Genomic DNA, 20,678 nt, shown 5'->3' on the forward strand with positions numbered 1-20,678 from the left:
TACGTATTTGTCCCAGATGAGACTCCTATGTTGAATCCATGCCTTCATGAAGTCTTTTTATGGGACTTGTGACTACACTCAGTGTGCTACATGCCTCAACTGAGTTTTCATTTTCATTAGAAGTTTTGTGTAGGTCACAGGCTGCTTCCAGTTCCTTGATTTTTGTTACTGAGAATATTTTTTCCCAGATTACTTTTTCTTGCTTTCTCCTTTTCCCCTATAATTTAGAAAATGGAATAAATTGTTTCTTCAAAGATACAAAATGTCTGCCTACAAATTATTGCGGAAAATGATGTTCTCATGTCATTCTTGCTTTCTTAAGACTTTTGCCCTTATAGGTTCCTTAGGACTATAATATGACCTGTATAGATAGGGCAGTGTTCCTACCTGCAGAGCTTCTGGTTTTTCTTCTCTACTGTCCCAGCTGGAGTCTTACAGAAAATACCTGTTTGGATTGAAGGGAAGAAAGTCTCCCATCATCCCTTTCTGTGTACCCTAGAAGCTTTGAGCTCTGCCTTCCAAAATGGGGTGTTTTATTTCATTCTTGTTTATCCTTGGGTTCTCATCTTTATTGCATGCCAATGTAATACTAGAACCTATTATCCTGCTTTCTTTTTCTCTCTGGGAATCCATAGTACCTTTCTAGGTTCTAGAATTCCTTTCTTTCCTTGAACACTTACCCCAAGCCATGGGAGGCCCAACTAATGGCCTGGCTCCCTATCTGTATTGCCAGGTATGTATCTTGGAGGTAAATATGCCTAGTATTCTAAGTTAAATTCAAATTCAGTAAAATTCCAAACTTTGGACCACTGCTGTTCAGTAAAACTTGAAAATGTCCTATATGACTGCCAGGTATGGTAGTCACTAGCCAATTGTGGCTCTTGAGCACTTCAGATGTGAATAATTTGATTGATGTGCTGAAATTTTAATTTTAGTTAGTTTTAAATGTAAACAGTCACATGTGGCTAGTGGCTTCTGTATTGGAGAGTTCAGTCTTCATATATCCTTAACTGAGCACTAGTTCTCTCCTATGTTTGAAACATTTGCCTCCTTTGACCTACCAGATGGGTACCACATGGGGAGGTGAAGGAGCAAAGAAACAACAGTTTAGCCAATCAACTTTGCTTATCAGTGGGTTGGTAGAAGTTGCAGCTGAATTTCCCACATTATCCTCAGTTGATTAGGTGATTTTCAGGGTTCTACACACTTTACTGGGCTTAGTTCCTACTATCAAGTGCTTACCATCTAATTGGGGATATTATAATAATCAGAATTGAAGGCAAACTTTAAGTGCCATTAAGAAGCACACTAAGTATTATGAAGTTCTGTCCTACCTAATTACTGTTATTCTGCTATAGATTCATCTGCTTGTCTCTTCTTCTCCCTGTTTCTTTTTAAAGCATTTAAAATTAATTTACAAAATGTGACTTTAAGATAATATTAGTAAATAGGACAGTGTTCATTTAAATTTTTATTCTGATAATGTTTTTCAAAATTAACATTTATGCACATTAAGAGTATTTCAGATATTAAAAATGTTTTGGAGTGCCCATTTGAAATTTTCTTCAGAATTTATGGTATTCTTTTTATTTTTAATTTCACTATTTCCATGAGCATATACGAACGTATAGAGAAAAATATAATAAATTGCCATATATCTAACACCCAGCTTCAATAGTTATTAACTCAGGGCCAATCTTGTTTCATTTATAGCTTTATTTACTGTCCCTACTCCATTATTTTGAAGGAAGGACTCATTCATCATATAATTTAAAACATAAATATTTGCATATGTATGTCCAAAGGACAAAGATCTTTTTAAAAAAAATCACAATACCACTATGATTGCTCCTAAAAATAACTGATTCATTAGTATCACCAAATATCCAGTCAGTGTTTGGATTTCAGTGATTGTTTTATATATATATATGTATATTTCTCAGTTTGTTGAAATCAGGATCCGTTTAAGGTCTCTGCATTGCAATTAGTTCATATGTCCCTTATGTCTCTTTTAATACAGTGTTTCATCCCTTCTACTTCATGTAATGTTTATTACCTGTTCCTATATTGATTTTAGAACAAAATGTTGAGTGAATGAGTCATCAATGATCTTTTAAGTATCTGCTGGGATTGATAATAGTGTTCTAAAAGATTGTGATATATTTGCAAGAGTTGAATAAATCTTCCTTTGTTTACTAGATTCCATCTTGTGCACAGATTGTTACTGGTACTCATTTGAGCAAATGTCATTTGAACATTCTGATTGGGAAACATTATGATGTTGCTACATATTGTATTATGCTATTGACACAGAGATAAGAATATAAGGGGACTTACCATTTTATGCTGCTAAAATGCCTGGTCGTACCTGTTTATACCCAGGAAGTAGTTTCTTTTTCCTCCTCCTTCTCTTCTTCCTCTCTTTCTTCTTCAAAATATCTTACAGGATACTTCTCATGTATATGGTAATCTTACTATCATGTAGAAATTTATTTTATTTGAGAATATCCACAAATCATTGTTTGCTCAGAATCACTTGAATTGTGGAAATGTTTCTAAATTGAAGAAAGTTGGCACATTGTTCAAAAAAAGAAAAGAATATAAGTACTATACTGCATATAAGTACATAGGTATATGGTTTAATAATAATAGTCCCTCAAAGCATATAATTCTCTAGCCTTACTATAATAATTAGGCTGCTGAAATATTTTGCAGTAAAACATTTTAGTAGGCTTCTGGGGTATGATTGGTAATGACTGTAAGCACATGCACTTAAATTATAGCTGCATATTCCAAATTTAGGTGAATTATTGGAATTATTGGAATAATTACCAATAAAGACTGCTGGGATTGAATCATTGCAAAGTATAGAGAATCTGTGAACACTGATGAGTGTAAGGATTGTTGTTGGATTGGGAGGAGGGCGCTGAGTTGTGGTAGTTGGTGACTGTTGAGTGTAAAATCATTGACTGTTTATAGCCCTGCTATGGACAGGCAGAAAGCATGCACTCTGTTCTCTTGGAATTTGTAACAGCCTGTCAGGGTTTGTTATTGACTCTAAAGTGTAGCCTACTCTTACTGGGACACAAGAGAATGAACAAATGATACTATTTAAACAGTCTAAGGAAATGTCTTTAGTGCCTCTGAAAACTTGTACAACAAATGCAAGGACAAGGGTATAAAGATTCTGTGTTAAAATTAAGCTTCTTTCTGTTTATACCCCCTGGGTGTTTTTTAAAGAGAGGAAAATCTGGCAAGTGAATGGCTCTTTATACAGACCATGGAAAGAGGATTATAGGCTTTGGGGACTCCTTTTTTTGGGAATGGAAAACAGTGTGTATGTTATTATTAGTACAACTGGCAAGATCAATATGACTATGGAAGAGGAAAGGTAAACATGTTCATTTAAACCAGTAAAACTGGTTGAAAGTTATCTTGGAGGAAGTCAGTTGGACTCTAAGGTAGTACAGATGCCTATGGAATATTAGGGACTGTTTGAAGAAAGCTAAACCCAGTCTAAAGGGGCAGCCACTTTTTTTTTTAGCACAATGTTGCCATATTTCAAGATACTCCAAATATGTGTACCTGGATCTTTTTTTTTTTAATGTGAAGGTTCCCAATTTTTAAATGCTGGCTCAATGATAAAATAAAGCAAATTAACAAAACCAAATAAAGCTGTGTGAACCAAATAAAACATATCTGGGGCTAGAATCCAACTGATAAGTTTTCAGTTTATGACCCTCAGTGGAATATATTTTTTTGTTTTTTATAGAATGAAAACCTTTTGATCTCAAGAAAGATGATTTCAGAGCTCTGGCCTTCCCTAAGCATAGCAGATCTCTTTGATCATAATGAGAAAGCAGGATTGTGTCAGCAGATATTTGAACCATCTGTCTGCCCTGTAGTGTTGCTTAGTTGCAACTTATCCAGTATTTATTATATATATGCTCCTATAGTCTGGGCTGTAATTCAGGATCTGAAGTCTCATTATAGGGAAATGCTGTAAAAAATACCGTCACACAAGTTTTTTACTGGAATTCCTATCTTATAGCATTGAAATGTAATTTTGAATTGTTCTTTGGGTCTAAAATGTTTAAAGGCAAATATTAAAAGGAGCTTGAAGAATGTGGGCCTTGGTCACAACAGCAGAACTATCATCATGTGATGAAAAATATTTAGACTTTGGAATAAGCCAATACCAAAACACCACTGTACAAATTTTTGAAATGCTATATCCAATTGAAAAAAAAGTATTTACAATGAAATAGACTGGTAAATTTAAGCTGAATAGGAGGTATTCACCATATTAATAGAATATATGTCATAAATATTATTTTTTTCTATTTTTACTTATTGTATAAAAATAACTTTTAAAAAGAAAAAACTGCCCCTTACCCTACACATTTTTTATCTTTCAGAGTTCCCTGCAATTCTATATGTATAGGCGTTTTATATAGTTTATACAGAAATTTTAATAGACATTTTATAATTTAAATAGACACTATATTTTATATAATGCATCATAAATATATTAAATTTGCATTTTTCACTTAATCTGTGTAAGCATCTTGTTTTACATTTTAATACTACCTTACAAGTATTTAATAGTCAATTGACATTACTATATCATAATTCTACACATTTAGATTTTTTATATTTAATCACTAGTTCATGTTTTTAAAAAAGCAAATTTTTCCACACAGTAAAATTTCAATGCTAAATAATAAACAAGCATTTTATGACGCTTTCATATTAACCTCATTACTTAGGAGAAAGTTGATAAATCATCACAAGGACACTATTTGCATAACAAATTTGCTTATTTAAGAAATATTTCCATGTTTTGATATTTTCTCGTATCTGTTTATTTCTTGTATTTTTTTTAACCTAACCTTTTATTTTTTATTTTTTATTAAAGTATTATTGATATACACTCTTATGAAGGTTTCACATGAAAAAACAATGTGGTTACTCCATTTACCCATATTATCAAGTCCCCACCCATACCCCATTGCAGTCACTGTCCATCAGTGTAGTAAGATGCCACAGATTCACTATGTGCCTCTCTGTGCTACACTGTTTTCCCTGTGACCCCTCACACCATGTGTACTAAACATAATACCCCTCAATCCCCATCTCCCTCCCTCCCGACCTGCCCTCCCATACCCCTCCCCTTTGTATTTTCTTTTATTATAAAAGTATTCACACCACTTATTCACTTACTTGTAAGATTCTTCATGCTTTCCTAACTGATTTTTATAAATTCTTTATATTATTAAGCTTGTTTTTACATTTGGTAAAAATGTTTTTTCCCTGAACACTTGTTTCCTTTCTGTGTTTTTGTATGGTGTGTATGTTTGCTTAAACCCCTTCATCTTTTACTTTGTGACTGTGTCTATAGCTTTAAGGTTTAGAAAGTTATACTACTGGCACCTGACAAAAGTTGAATTTTAGTTTTTCTTTGAATTGACACCTCTCTTTGCTTGTTTCTTTTTATTATTGTGTGGTGAAAAATTTGGATCTCGGTTCATTATTCCTTTAAAAACTGCTAACCAGTTAATCTAACATTTTACTAAATCCTTCTTTGCCCACTATGTTTCATATTTTAATTAATGCTGATGAGCCACAGGATTCTGGTAGCTACATTCAAGTGATGACTTTCCAATAGAGTAAGCAAGAAAAGCACTTTTAGGGAAAAGAAAATATATGAGAGGAGAGAAGTGAACTAAAGGAAAGACTTAAACACAAAGGAACCAGGACTTTATGGTTTTGAAAGTTCTTAGTCTTCACTAAGAGCAAAATACTTACGGGAAGAAGAATTAAGACTTCCAAGCAAATACCAAATTTAGGGCACTGTCAGGAAAACATGGTATAAAAGTAAGGTCTTGGGTATGACTATAAAGTACTTTGTTAAAAATTTCTGAGTGATTAAAGGTGGTGCCTCAGGGTAGTGTTCAGTCGGGTAAAACATTTTATGATATTAAGAGTGTGGTTCACAGATATACCCAATCAAAAATTGATTTTCCTTTAGTCTTTTTTTCTCTCAGTTGTTTGGATTTATATTAATGTCTCCAAGTTTGCTGACTCTTCTACCAGCTTTAATCTTTTAAGCTTATCCATTTCTTTTTTTTTAGTTCTAGAATTTTCATCTGGTTCTCTCTTTTTTTTAGTGGCTTCATTTCCCTGCTTAGATCCTCCTGTGTAAGCATTTCTGTAAACTATATATATTAAAAGAAAATCTTTGGATATCTTTTCCTTAAGTTTTTAAAGCATATTTAGATTAGCTGCTTTAGTTAATCTGTTAAATCCAACCTCTGGGCCATCTTGGGGTCAGTTTTTGTTGGGGTCACTTTCTGACCTGTATATTGGACATTGAATATTGTGAATAGTGTTATAGAGACTTGAATTCTGTTATCTTCCTCTGAGAAATGTTGATTTCCCTTTTTTAGTAATAGGTAGATCATTTACTAGCTTATCACCTTGAACTTGTTAAGGTTTGGTTTTATGCTTAGATTAGATCTGTGGAGAGTTTAAGATATTCCCCAGGCCTGTCTAACTTGCTGGAAGTCAACTCCCAACCTCTGCCTCCTTTCTGATCTTGTCGGGGCTCATTTTAGGCTTAGTTAGAGCAGATCTAGAGTACTCTCAGGTGTGGTCCTTACTCCTAGAGTTCTGTCTTTTGGGTGTCTCACTTGGATGGCCAGGGTGTTCATGAGTAATAGCTTGTGGTTTCACCACTCTGACTCGTATTCCATTGCATCAGTACTGTTTGACCTCTAGTTATCTCTGTCCTATTCTTAACCCTTTAGCAGTTCTCTGGTAAGCTTTGTCTTGCCTTATACATGTGCAGCTCAGACTGTAGCTAAGGATTCTTGGAGAACTTCCATATTGAGGCCTCCTCTCTGCAGAGTTTTCTTTTCTCTGGGGCCTTATCCCAAAGATTCTAACCACTTAAACTCCAGTCTCTGTCTCCTTAGTTTAGCAGACTGCTGTATGCTGCTTGGATTCTAATCTGCATGAAGTACTCTTTCCTCAGTCTTACCCTATTCTGCCTGGACTTCAGCTTGCTGTACCATAATCCAGAAATGTTCCTATGCAGAGAGCTGAGATAATCATGGGGGCTTACTTCACGTGTTTTCCCTTCTCCCAGGAATGACAGTCTTCTGCTTGTTGTTTAATGCCAGAAAAAGTTACCTTACATATTTTATCCACTCTTATGATAGTTTATAACAAAATAGCTAGTTTAGTACCAGTAATATTGTCATATCCAGTAGTGTTATTCTGAAGTCTATTCAGTCTGGGGAGGGAGTATATTCTTAAAAAGAGAGAATCTTATTTTATTTTAGGCGTTTTTTAAAATTCATCCAGCCAACAATTATTTATTTCCTGTCTTCTGTAAGCAGTTGGCCTTCGACATAGAAGGGGGCAAGACACAGTTTCTTTCCTCATGGAGCATACTTTATTAATATTGGATTAGGAGGCCAACAAATAGGAAGTCCAAGTCTAGTTCTTTGTTTTTTTTCTTAAATACATTTTTATTGAAGCATAACATATGTTGACATAGGATGGTCTCCCTTCTCCATCCAATTTGGTAACTTGTTATTTAAGGACAAACATTAAGATACCTTTTCCAAAGGAGGGGCTAGGTAATAGATACAAGCTCTAAATATACTTTTTTAAAGCACTCTTTCTTAATTATTAACATTAAATTTGCTTTATTTTGAAATTAGCAAGAGCTATAAAAATGCTGCTTATCATCTCATGTGTCTTTTTCACTCTTTTGCCATTGGTAAATGTTTTCACTAGAGATGCAGAAATCAGTTATCTTAATGTATTTATTAAATAATAAATTTAGATATTAAAGTGAAAGCAGTTTTTCTCTTTGACTTGTAGAAGTGTATTTAATAATTACAACAAATTTTTTGACTTTCATTTTTAGAAGGTCAGCCTAACTCATGAAAAACAAACTTATCTACACTGTGCTTCTTATATCATCACTGACAACCTGATAATCTTCAACTCGGTCTGGCTCTAGAATGATTTTTGCCAGCAATCACTGATAATGATGTATGTATTGGATATGAAACAGATTCTGTTCCTTTTCTATCATTACCTCCACCCAAAATTAGATTGACTTCAGATTGGTTATAGAAAAATAACTTAGCTTAAAAAACTGTTCTTTTCCTGATAACATGTCCTTGAATGTTAACTTAGAAATAATATTAGTTATGTTAAACTTCGGCAGGAGTGGTACTAGCTCAACCATGGGTGGTTAAATTTCTGAAACCTCCCAGGATAAGATAATTTTTGATTAAAGAACTTGTGACAGTCATTATGGAGGAAAGAAGCTTTGGTATAAATTCTATATATGAAATTAATAGAACATCAACATCATGTTACTCATCTTCAATAATAATGAGTACAATTATGATTTATTGTTCTATGATTTTAAGTATTTTATGTTCCCTATTGTTTCTTCTATATTAGCATTTTTCAAGTGTGGCCCTTGATTGAAATCTCTAGGGCTTTTTTAAGTTTTGACTGAGAGTTGTTGGTTCTTACTTCCTGCCTCCTCCTCTAAGGCATGGAATAATTGTATGCTTGAAATGAAATAAAAAATCTTACTGTTTTTCAAAGCTCTTTTCTCATTACGAAGCATATGAAGTCATACCTTCTTATACAACATCTCCACTCTTTCTCTTCCTATAGCTACTGATATTTCCCCAAACTTAAAATTCCAAGAAGGCACTGTATTACCTTCACACCTACAACATTTACAGTATACCTTTTTTGCTAATGGTGTGTGTGTGTATATACTTACTAAGTACTATATAGCTTTATTCTAGTGTTCTGTTTCTTTATTAACTCCTCCAGAATTACTGCCACCTTCACAGCAAAGTTTTGTGGTAGATAACATTCTGGAAAGCTTAGCCCCACTCGTTTTTTGTATCAATGTAATAATATTGTATCTATGTTCATGCACACTAGGTAGAATCTGTAAACTGTATTATGTTCATGATATTAGACCACACATACCTTAGGCTAATGTTAAATTAGATATGTAAAAGAAAGCAGAATAATTTGGTGAAATTAGTAAAAGGGCAAATGATTTTTTGGTATCTATAGGCATGCAAACTATCCCTTCAAAGGATCTACTTTAGCTGCAACTTGGGAACCATTAGTTTCAGTTACTGTAATTAGGTAACATGCATTTTTTTAACAACAGTCTGGTTTATCTGGAGTCTCCTTTTAGTTTATGTAAGCAAGATTTTACTGTATTTTCATTGCTTGATACGAGAACTTCATTTTAACAATGACTGTTGTTGATGATGGTAAGACCTGAGATGCTGAACTTGCAGTATCGCTCTTTTAGTTGTCAGTGACTATTGTCATTTGTGATTAAATGGTAATGATAACACCTTTAGATCCTTTGAGACTTTCTTTAGACTGGTGCTGTTTCTTCTGACCTGTTCAACTCATCCCCCTCCCAATTGCATTTTTGACAAAATAGAAATATATTGTTTCCATTATCAGAGAGAATAAAGGTTTGCCTTTTGCTCCCAATTCCCTTGTATCTTTTAAATTAAGATTGAAAGTAATTTTGCATATGCACAGAAAGGATGTCTATGTTAATGGGTTTGGGCTAAGACAATTGTAATAAATGTGTTGGCATTGCATAGGAATTATGTGTTTTGATCGTTGATAGGAATGATCACAGGACTGTGAGTTCTGAGGTGAATAAGTGATGAGAACATCATCGAAGTGTCCAGTCCTACAAACATGCCTTTTTGCTGACATTAATTTTTTTGACTGCTTTATTGCAGCTGTTGAAAGTGGACATATAGATGTGTTAAGGCTGTTGCTTCGACATGGAGCAAATGTTAATGGGTCCCATTCTATGTGTGGATGGAATGCCTTGCACCAGGGTACTTTTCAGGTAACCTCTGAATTTATTATTTCATTTCCATGTAAATTGTGTATTTTACCCTTTTAAAATGACATTTCTATACAGTTTTTGCTTCCTAGTTGCCTGTGATTTATGATGGTTAGTGCAGTACAGAAGAGGCAGTCTAAATGCTAATGATCATCCTGAATAAGCCAACTGCTCTAGTAGTTCCAGCAGCTTTGGCTGCAGGGATTATCTAAATTTTTCAAATATTGATAGCATAGTTAAGAGGCCATCAGAATATTTGGGATATAAATTGATGAGGAACAATGGCTAATTTTGTTTATAGTAGTGTGTTTAGAAACTGTGATAACTTCTTAGTGACTTGGGTAGCAAGTTAATTTTGCAGGATTTATATAAGCATTATAATTCCTAGAGATAGGTGTTTCATCTGCTTATGTTTAATGGGCTAGCTAAAGGTATAGAATAATCTGATTGTTTACTGCTTCCTTCATATCCAGCAAATACATTTATTTTTAAAGTTTTCCTTTAGTGAGAATTAAAAAAAAAAACTGACAATAAGAAAAGAAATACCTTCTGTTTTCTTTTCTCTCATTTAAAATATGAATCTGTGCTTTAGGAAAATGCTGAGGTCATAAAATTGCTTCTTAAGAAAGGAGCAAACAAGGAATGCCAGGATGACTTTGGAATCACACCTTTATTTGTGGCTGCTCAGTATGGCAAGCTAGAAAGCTTGAACATACTTATTTCATCAGGTAAGATTAATCCATTAGCCTTTGTACTGTTAAGATCTTGAGTTTTAACTTTGTATCTTTCTAGGAAGAATAATTCTTGACCAGATATAAATAAGATTGTGAAATTTGTGGTTTTATATTAGTGGTAAATAAGGGTACATAAGTTGATTGATAAGCCTGGTTCCTAAGTGTCTATTGCTAATACAACGCAATGAGTGTACAGCTACTAATCCATGAGGCGGTTCATAATGATCTATCACTAAGGCAGGTGTGTTGGCAAGTTGACTGATGGGCTTGTCCTTTCTTAAAGGGACCTGAGCAGTTCCAACTTCCTAGGATATACACTAGTTTAGGCGTAATTAATTTATTAGATAGCTATTTTGTATACTAAGTCCTTGAATTATATGTTTTGATTAACTGGATGATTATTTAAATGGATTATTTCAAAGCATGTTCACACTTTAAATTCCTCCAAACATTGTGTATGTGCTTACGGTGCTAACCTGATGAAATACGGATAGTCAAGAGCAGAAAGGAAATACACCAGATTTGCCACCAGGCAATTTTTTTTTAATACCTAGGCTTTTCATATACATCTTATAATAACTAGGCTTTTAATAAATTACCTCCAAATATACAAAAGAAAGTTTATTTAGACAGCATGGTACATATTTTCTCATTTCTGTTTTCTCCTTACAAACCTTCAAATACCCCAGTTGTGGTAGGAAGCAAAAGAAACATTAAGTGCCAAATTAAGATACCTGTTACAGATTTTGAGTCTTCAAGTCTTAGAGTTGAGAGGGACTATTTAAACATTTGTTTTTTAGATTACAGTACCAGGCCCTGAGTGTTTATGTGTCTTGCCAAAGATCTGGAAAGTATTTTCTGGCAGAATCAGGGGTTGGACTCAGGCCTTCTGACTTCTCATCTTCCTCCCCCTTCTATGGCCCTTCCTGAGGGCTGTCCTGATTCATTTTATGGCTTCAAGTTTCCTAAGTTCCAACTTATGAGCATGTAACTAATATTCAGAATACAAGAGGTCAAACTGAACCTTAATGACTCCTTATGCCAGGTTTATCTAGAAAGCTAAGTACCTGGTTTGTTTTGCTTTATTTTTTTTCCCTTCTCTTGTCTGAACAGTTATGAACAGCAAGTTGAAGAGGTATGTAGGTATGTTCACAATGTAACCATGTATGTTTCTAACTCCTTAAAATAACTTTCAGTGAATTAGCTGTCATTTTTCCAACTTTTCTACATCTAATCCTGTAGGGATTGATCCCCTATTCTTTCTGATACATTGAGATTACCAATTAAAATGAAATGTTGCTTAGGGGTTCTTTCTTGACTTAGTCTTTTCTCTGCAATAGTGTTAATTTCTTTCTGAGATCGACAGTAAGGGAAGCACCCACCTTGTATAAGTCAAGAAAATTCTACTTGTGTAGATATGTTGATTGTCCAGTTGGAATTTCTGAAGGTTCCATAAACTCTTTAACTTACTAATTGTGTTTTACATAGTTTTTAACTGTCTTGGGTCTTTTGGTTTATTCAAAGTATATTTAAAGAACATCTTTTTAAATAAAAGATAGTCTTTTTCTCTTGATAATGATGATGATTTTTCCACTGACATGTATTCCAGAAATTTAAAAACTATCATAGCCATGTAATAACACCATACTTAGCATATTTAACACTTTATTTGTCAATGAGAAAAGTTGGGGGAAATCTGCTATTTTCAAAGCCTTCACAGAAATTGAGGTCACTTTCAACTTTTTCATATCATTTTATACACTGTCATGTAAATGACTGATTAGATTTTTTTCTTTTTAAAAATGAGTTTAGAAACCCATTTAAATAGACCTTTCTCCTTTTACTGTAGGTTCTATTTATCATGCCGTGGTCATGAAGAAAAAGGTTGTAATGAGGAGTATAGACAATATTAGTTTTATGGAATAGCCCCCGTATATATCATAGTTACTGGAAATTTTTTCATAAATCTTAGACTGAATTGATTACTGGTATCTATAGTCTCATAATTTAGGTTTTTTTCTTAATCTGTTTCAGTAACTATTAGAAATGTTAATCCATATTTGATGGTTTACATTTTTCTTTTTTAAACAATTACTTTTGGACCCATAGAGTGCTTGGAGGAGGAATTAGAATGAAATGAATCCTTCATTGAATAAGATTTTTGTTCTAGCTTAAAAAGAAATTATAAAATATTAATCATTTGTTTTCTTACAAAAACTAAATGATTACCAACAAGTTAGGAAAATTAATATGTGTAAATAACAATATCCACAGAGGGGAATAAACTGTACTATGAAACCCATTTTAGGCAGCGGCTTTGAAGTTCATGTTAATGACCTTTTTTTTTTTCTAAATGAGGATTATCTGTTAATTGCTTTATTTTGTGTTAGGTGCAAATGTCAATTGTCAAGCCTTGGACAAAGCTACTCCCCTGTTCATTGCTGCTCAAGAGGGCCACACAGCATGTGTGGAGCTTTTGCTGTCCAATGGGGCAGATCCTGATCTTTACTGTAATGAGGACAATTGGCAGTTACCTATTCATGCAGCTGCACAAATGGGCCATTCAAAGTAAGTGTTAAAAGAAAAAAAAATGGTCTCATAATTAAAAAGTAATGAAGAATAAATCTTCTGGGCCAGACCCTTTACCTCTAGGCAAAATCCTTTGTATTTTCTTCTCTCAAATCTGTTGGGTGACTAGATCTACCACCATATATGTCCCTTGTGTTATCCCCAGCTCCTGCAGTCTTGCACTTACCTAGTGTGAGGCAGAGGCTAGAGTGGCCAACCCCAGGGACTTTCTCATAAGTCTTCCCTTGGATTTCTCAAGCTATAGCCATACTTTCCTACTACTCTCCAGTTTTATTCCAGGTATCTTTAGATAGCAGTTTGATGGCCTTAATCAACTTATATATGTTACTTCTCTGACCCCAGAAAGCTTTTGCATTTGTGACCCCTTTTGGAGTTGAGTCTTTCATTTCTGTGGGCTGGTTCTCCTCATCTTGAACTTTGACTGGACTTTCCTTTATCTAATCTCAAGTCCAACCCAGTACTTTTTCCCTCTTCTGTTACTCTTCTTCCTTAGCCAAAATTTTCCATGAAATTTTAGGTATTTTCTGGAGAGAGACCTAAACTTACGACTCCCTAAAATTGGGTATTACAGGAGTGTTAGAGGCTAATAATCTGGTTATATACCTATGAGAATATGTTATCAAATTCTTAATTCTTAAGAATTATTATCTTATAATTATAAAATAATAATTGTTATCTAATTAAGATAGGCAGCCTATCTTAACATAAATTAGCACTGAACATTTTTTTAAAATATGTATTTAAAGCCATAGAAGCATAATTCTACTGTATAAAAATAATTTTATAACTATTATTGGTATTACTAATTTAGGAATAGCAAAATGGTCATTAGTGTTTATGTAGTGAAATAAGTTCTGTAATTTGGTTATTATGTCACTAGGTGGCATGGTGTTTTACTGTTTCCTCAAAGATACTTGTAAGCATGTGTGTCTTGCTGAAGAGTAAATTTTTCCAACCCATTAAAAAAAGAACACATTTACTAAATTTAAGAGACTAAAAAGATTGTTTTATCAAAATCCTTATGCCTTAAAATTTGATAATTTTCTTAATTCTTGATTGTTTATTCAAACATACATCTTACGTAGAGTTATACTCTGAGCTTTAAATTGATGCTAAAACTCTCTTGGGAATTTGTCCTCATTTGTTCTCAGTTTTAACAGTTCTATTTGCCACTGATGATTTCCTCTATAAACTACTTCATAGGTATCCCCTTTTGAGAATGTATGTTCTCCTTAAATATTATCATCTTAGGCTTACCTTAGGGTAAAGTAGCAAAGAGGAAGAATATTAATAAAGATACTTTAGGTAGCCCTGCATTTCTTTTTCTCAGAAAGAGGGATGATTTCCTGGCTTACACTATCCCTATAGTTTTATTTTTAATTTCAGAAGAGTTGATTAGCCATTTTCCTCCAGCTGAGTGCTAGAGGTAAGTTTATAAATAATATAGGAACTTATGTTTTAATGATTTTTGAAAGGACTTTCTCTATTTAGTAACCAATTTCTTTATAAATCTTCCTCTGTATTTAAAAATCTCATATTCTTTTTAGAGAATACAATATTTTAGCAGAAATTTTCATTTATTCTTGATGAAAATACTATTCATGCTATGATCTTTAAAAGTTTTTATTAGAAAAATGAAACTTTAGTTTGTACTTTAAGAAGGAAAATAATTAATTTGCTTGATATAAATTTATATTTGGTCTAATGAAGTTTTAAATTATTAGATCCTAAAACATCTAACATAAAATTGGAATTTTGGTGAGTAGCATGGTAGTGGTAAGGTAAATAGTAAAAATACTAAAAAAGACAACATGTCATCTATTTACTTATAGGAACATTACTTAATTTGGTTTCAGATATATTTAAGGACCCTTGCATTAAGCAACAATAATAAGCATAACATTTTGGAGTATATAGCCTGTAATAATTTAATGTATATAGAAGGTACACTGAAGACAGAAAGACTTCTTTAAATCAGTCAATAGGTGACTCTTAAAATATGTGCTGTAGAAATGTTGTTAACACTCATGTATATGTAAAAACATTAAATGCTCCTGAATTTGTGTACCTGCAGAATCTTGGACTTGTTAATACCACTTACGAGCCGGGTTTGTGACACTGAGCCAGATAAAGTGAGCCCTGTATACTCAGCAGTGTTTGGAGGGCATCAAGAGTGCTTAGAACTGTTACTTCACCATGGTTACAGCCCAGATGCCCAGATGTGCCTTGTCTTTGGATTCAGTTCTCCCATGTGTATGGCTTTCCAAAAGGAGTATGTATATCTGCTGTATTTTCATTCTTTTTTGCTACATAAAAGATGTATTGCCAAGTGACTTTCTTTTATGATAATACTTACTATCCCTAAATGCTAAATTGCTAACAAAAAAAAAATCAAATAAACAGAAAAAACCCTCTATGATGCTCCTTGTTCAAAGTACAGTAAAAATGAGGCGATAATATCAGGGTTTTGTCCTACCTTCTTTAGATCTGGATTATATTTTCATGGTAGCAGTTTTAGGGAATGCTTTCAATGTATTAAATTAAATGCAGGAATTGTCTGATATCCTTTTTCTTCAAAACAATTCAAGAATTAAAACAAACTTTCAGTTATATGATGAATAAGATCTGAGGATCTAATTGTATTGTATAATTGAAATTTACTAAAAGAATGGAACTAAATTGCTCATTTAAAAAAAAGGTAAATGTAAGTCATGAAATGATAAAACTCTTAGAAGAAAATGTAGGCAAAAATCTCTTGAATATAAACATGAGCAACTTTTTCCTGAATGCATCTCTTTGGGCAAGGGAAACAAAATAAAAAATGAACAAATGGGACTACATCATGCTAAAAGTCTTCTGTGCAGCAAGGGACGCTATCAGCGGAACAAAAAGGCATCCTACAGTATGGGAGAATATATTTGTAAATGACATATCTGAAAAGGGGTTAACATCCAAAATATATAAAGAACTCATATGCCTCAACTCCCAAAAAAGCAAATAACCTGATTAAAAAATGAATGGAGGATATGAACAGACAATTCTCCAAAGAAGAAATTTAGATGGCCAACAGGCACAAGAAAAGATGCTCCACATCACTAATTATAAGGGAAATGCAAATTAAAACTGCTTGAGATATCACCTCACTCAAGTTAGGATGGCCAACATAGAAAGAATAGGAAAAACAAATGCTGGCGAGGATGTGGAGAAAGGGGAACCCTCCTACACTGCTGGTGGGAATGTAAAATAGTTCAACCATTGTGGAAAGCAATATGGAGTTTCTCCAAAAACTCAAAATAGAAATACCATTTGACCCAGGAATTCCACTCCTAGGAATTTACCCTCAGAAACAGTTTCCCAGTCTCAAAAGGACATATGCACCCCTCTGTTTATTGCAGCACTATTTACAATAGCCAAGAAATGGAAGCAACCTAAGTGTCCATCAGTAGATGAATAGATAAAGAAGATGTGGTATATATACACAATGGAATATTATTCAGCCATTAGAAGAAAACAAATCCTACCATTTGTAACAACATGGGTAGAGCTAGAGGGTGTTATGTTCAGTGAAATAAGCCAGGCAGAGAAAGACAAGTATCAAATGATTTCACTCATCTTTGGAGCGTAAGAACAAAGCAAAAACTGAAGGAATGAAATAGCAGCCGACTCACAGAACCCAAGAATGGACTAACAGTTACCAAAGGGAAAGGGACTGGGGGGCAGTAGGTGGGAAGGGAGGGAGAAGGGGAATAAGGGGCATTATGATTAGCACACATAATGTAGCAGGGGGCATGGGGAAAGCAGTATAGCACAGAGAAGATGGGTAGTGATTCTATAACATCTTACTATGCTGATGGACAGTGAGTGTATTGGGGTATGTGGTGGGGACTTGATAATGGGGGAAATCTAGTAACCACAGTGTTGCTCATATAATTGTATATTAATGATACCAAAATAAAAAAAAAGAAGGTAAATGTGTGAGGCAGTGGGTGTATTAATTCAATGGGGGAATCCTTTTACAATATATACATATATCAAATCATCATTTACACTTTAAATATCATACAATCTTATTTGTCAATTATAGTTCAATAAAGCTGGGGGAAAAAAGAAAAATTAAAAATGATTTTATCAAGTAGGATATTTGCTGTGTTTCAGGTTATTTACCATTTGAAATTTATATTTAAAAGACTTATAAGCCTAAAAATAAAATTTTAGTTTTATAGGCAGTATTATACTTTTAATCTATTCTTAGAATTTCTTTATGTGAGTCAGAGTAATTAAAGTCCTAGATGTATTTGTTTTGCTAATCTGACATGATCCTATGAAGCAGAATACAGGCATACCTTGGAGATAGTGCAGGTTTGATTTCAGACCATCACAGTAAAATGAATATTAATATAAGGCAAGCCAAATAAATCTTTTGTTCCCCATAGTGCACATAAAAGTCATGTTTATGTGATACTGTAGTCTGTTCAATATGCTATAGCATTATATCTTTAAAAAAATGTACCTATCTAAATTTAAAAATATTAATTGCTAAGAAAACTGCTAACCATCGTCTGATCTTTTGTGTGTCATAATTTTTAACTGGTATAGGGCTTTCCTCACTGTGGTTGGCTGCTGACTGATAGGTGGTTGCTGAAGCTGGGGTGGCTGTGTTAATTTCTTGATATAGGAAAACAGGTTTGACACATGTGTTGACTCTTCCTTTCAAGAATGATTTTTCTGTAGCATGCGATGCTGTTTGATAGCATTTTACCCACAGTAGAACTTACTTGAGAATTTGAGTCAGTTCTCTTAAACCCTCCACTGCTGTGTCAACTAAGTTTGTGTAGTATTCTAAATCTCTTATTGTCGTTTCAACAATCTTCACAGCATCTTCTCCAGGAGTAGATTCCATCTCAATGAACCACTTTCTTTGTTCATCTGTAAGAAGCAATTGCTCATCTGTATAAATTGTATCATAAGATTGCAGCAATTCAGTTATATCTTCAGATTCCACTGCTAATACTATTTATTATTTCTTGCTATTTCTACCACATCTTCAATTACTTCTTCTACTGAAGTCTTGAACCCCTCAGAGTCGTCCATGAGGGTTGGAATCAACTTCTTCCGAACTCCTGTTCATATTGATATATTGACCTCTTCTTATGAATCATGAATGTTGTTAATGACATCTCAAGTCCTCTCCAGGTTTTCCATTAACTTTGCCCAAATGTGTGAGAAGAGTAACTATCTATGGCAGCTTTAGTCTGATGAAATGTATTCCTAATCATAAGATTTGAAAGTCAGAATGACTTCTTGATCTATCGGCTGAAGACTGGATGTTATTAGCTGGCATGAAAGCAGCATTAATCTCATACATCTCCATCAGATCTTTCGGGTGACCAGGTGCATTGTCAATGGGCAGTAATATTTTGAAAGTGATTTTTTTTTTTCAGAGCAGTAGGTCACAATGGTGGGCTTAAAATATGCAGCAAACCATGTTGTGAATGCTGTCATCCAGGCTTTGTTCTTCCATTTCTAGAGTATAAGCAGAATAGATTTAGCATAATTCTTAAGCACCATATGATTTTTGGAATGTTCAGTGAGTATTGGCTTCAACTAAAAGTCATAAGCTGCATTAGCCCTTAACAAGAGAGTCACCTTGCCCTTTGAAGCTTGAATCCAGGCCGTGACTTAGCCTTTCTAGCTATGAAAGTCCTAGATGGCATCTTTTTCCAATCTAAGGCTGTTTTGTCTACATTGAAAATCTGTTGTTTAGTGTAGTCCCCTTCGTTAATTATCTTAGCTAGATCTTCTAGATAACTTGCTACAGCTTCTACATCAGCACTTGCTGCTTCACCTGCCTTTATATGTGTTGGAGACAACTTCTTTCCAGAAACCTTATGAACCAACCTCTACTAGCTCCAAACTTTTCTTCTGCCCCTCCCTCACCTCTCTCAACCTTTATGGAATTAAAGAGAGTTTGGGCCTTGTTCCAGATGAGGTTTTGGCTTTAAGGAATGTTGTGGTCAGTTTGATCTTCTATCCAGACCACTAAAACTTCCTCCATATCAGCAATAAGGCTGTTGCACTTTCTTTTCATTCAGGTGTTAACTGGAATAGCACTTTTAATTTCCTTCAAGAACTTTGCTTTGCATTCACAACTTGGCTAACTGGTGCAAGAGGCCTAGCTTTCAAGCCTCTCTCAATTTTTGAACATGCCTTCCTCACTAAGTTTAATCATTTCTAGCTTTTGATTTAAAGTAAGAGACAGGCAGCTCTTACTTTCCTTTGAACAAATAGAGGCCATTGTAGTGCTATTAATTGGCCTAATTTCAATATTTTTGTGTCTCAGGGAGTAGGGAGGCCTAAGGAGAGGGACAGAGATGGGGGAACAGCTGGCTAAGAACACTCACAGCACTTATTAATAAGTTTGTTGCCTTTTATGGGTGGTGTTTGTTGTACCTCAGAATAATTGTAATAATATCAAAGATCACTGATAACATCATTATAACAAATACGATGATAATGAAAAAGCTTGAAATATTGTGAGAATTATCAAAATGTGATAAGGAGACTTGAAGTAAATGCTGTTAGAAAATTGAACTGATAGACTTCCTGGATATGGAGTTATTACAAACATACGATTTGTAAAAAATGCAGTATCTGTGAAACACAATAAAATGAGGTGTACCTGTAAATGAAGAATTACTGCTGCTTTATCAGCTTCTGGCCAGTACTTATCCATAAAACTCCTAAACTTTTAAAATAGACATAAGAATAAGGCTATGTGTAAGAAAAGTCACATTGAGTAATATCTGTGGTCCATCCAATAATGGAATAAATTGTGCAGATAGATGCTGTTGTTTTTAATGATACATAAAAGGGTACTGGCATACCTCAGATTTCATTGGCTTTCTTGCATTCACTATTATGGATTGCTATATATGATATTATTTAAATATCTTATTTACAAAATTGTTCAGTTTCTACCATTTCTTTTACCATTTGCTATGTAAAATAGTAATTCATTTTATTCATTCTGAGTTTAATATATTGTAGTCTGAATATTTTTGGGTTTGGTTAATCTGAGTAAAATAGTAATTCATTTTATTCATTCTGAGTTTAATATATTGTAGTCTGAATATTTTTGGGTTTGGTTAATCTGAGTATCTATGCATAACTTTTGTGGTTTCCTAGAAGTTCATCGTGTACTCCCCAAATTTTGTCTTTTAAATACTTATTCTTTACCTTCAGTAAGTCCGCATTGATGACTTTAGTTGTTTGTCACCTGTTGAACTATTAGGTCAAAGTTGAACTTTTTTTTTTGTTTGATCAGAACATGATTTTGGATGGATTTTATGTATCTGTGTCTAATATGACGATAGGCTTTTTTGGCCTTCATCTTACCTTTTGGAGGAATGTTTTTTCTGCCT

The 20,678-nt window shown here is 33.8% G+C and overlaps 1 protein-coding gene across 2 annotated transcripts in view; it reads left to right on the top strand.

Annotated features, from left to right (window-relative positions):
• The window catches only part of ASB3 (ankyrin repeat and SOCS box containing 3), a 123,392-nt gene that overhangs the window by 63,214 nt on the left and 39,500 nt on the right, over window positions 1-20,678 (top strand). For both annotated transcript variants that reach the window (XM_036991388.2, XM_073213301.1), the window contains exons 4-7: window positions 9,825-9,937; window positions 10,527-10,662; window positions 13,059-13,236; window positions 15,332-15,529. In XM_036991388.2, coding sequence (XP_036847283.1) covers window positions 9,825-9,937; window positions 10,527-10,662; window positions 13,059-13,236; window positions 15,332-15,529 — 625 coding nt within the window. The remainder of the gene's footprint in view (window positions 1-9,824; window positions 9,938-10,526; window positions 10,663-13,058; window positions 13,237-15,331; window positions 15,530-20,678) is intronic.

The sequence above is a fragment of the Manis javanica genome, chromosome 1 (assembly GCF_040802235.1).
Source record: "Manis javanica isolate MJ-LG chromosome 1, MJ_LKY, whole genome shotgun sequence".
NCBI lineage: Eukaryota > Metazoa > Chordata > Mammalia > Pholidota > Manidae > Manis > Manis javanica.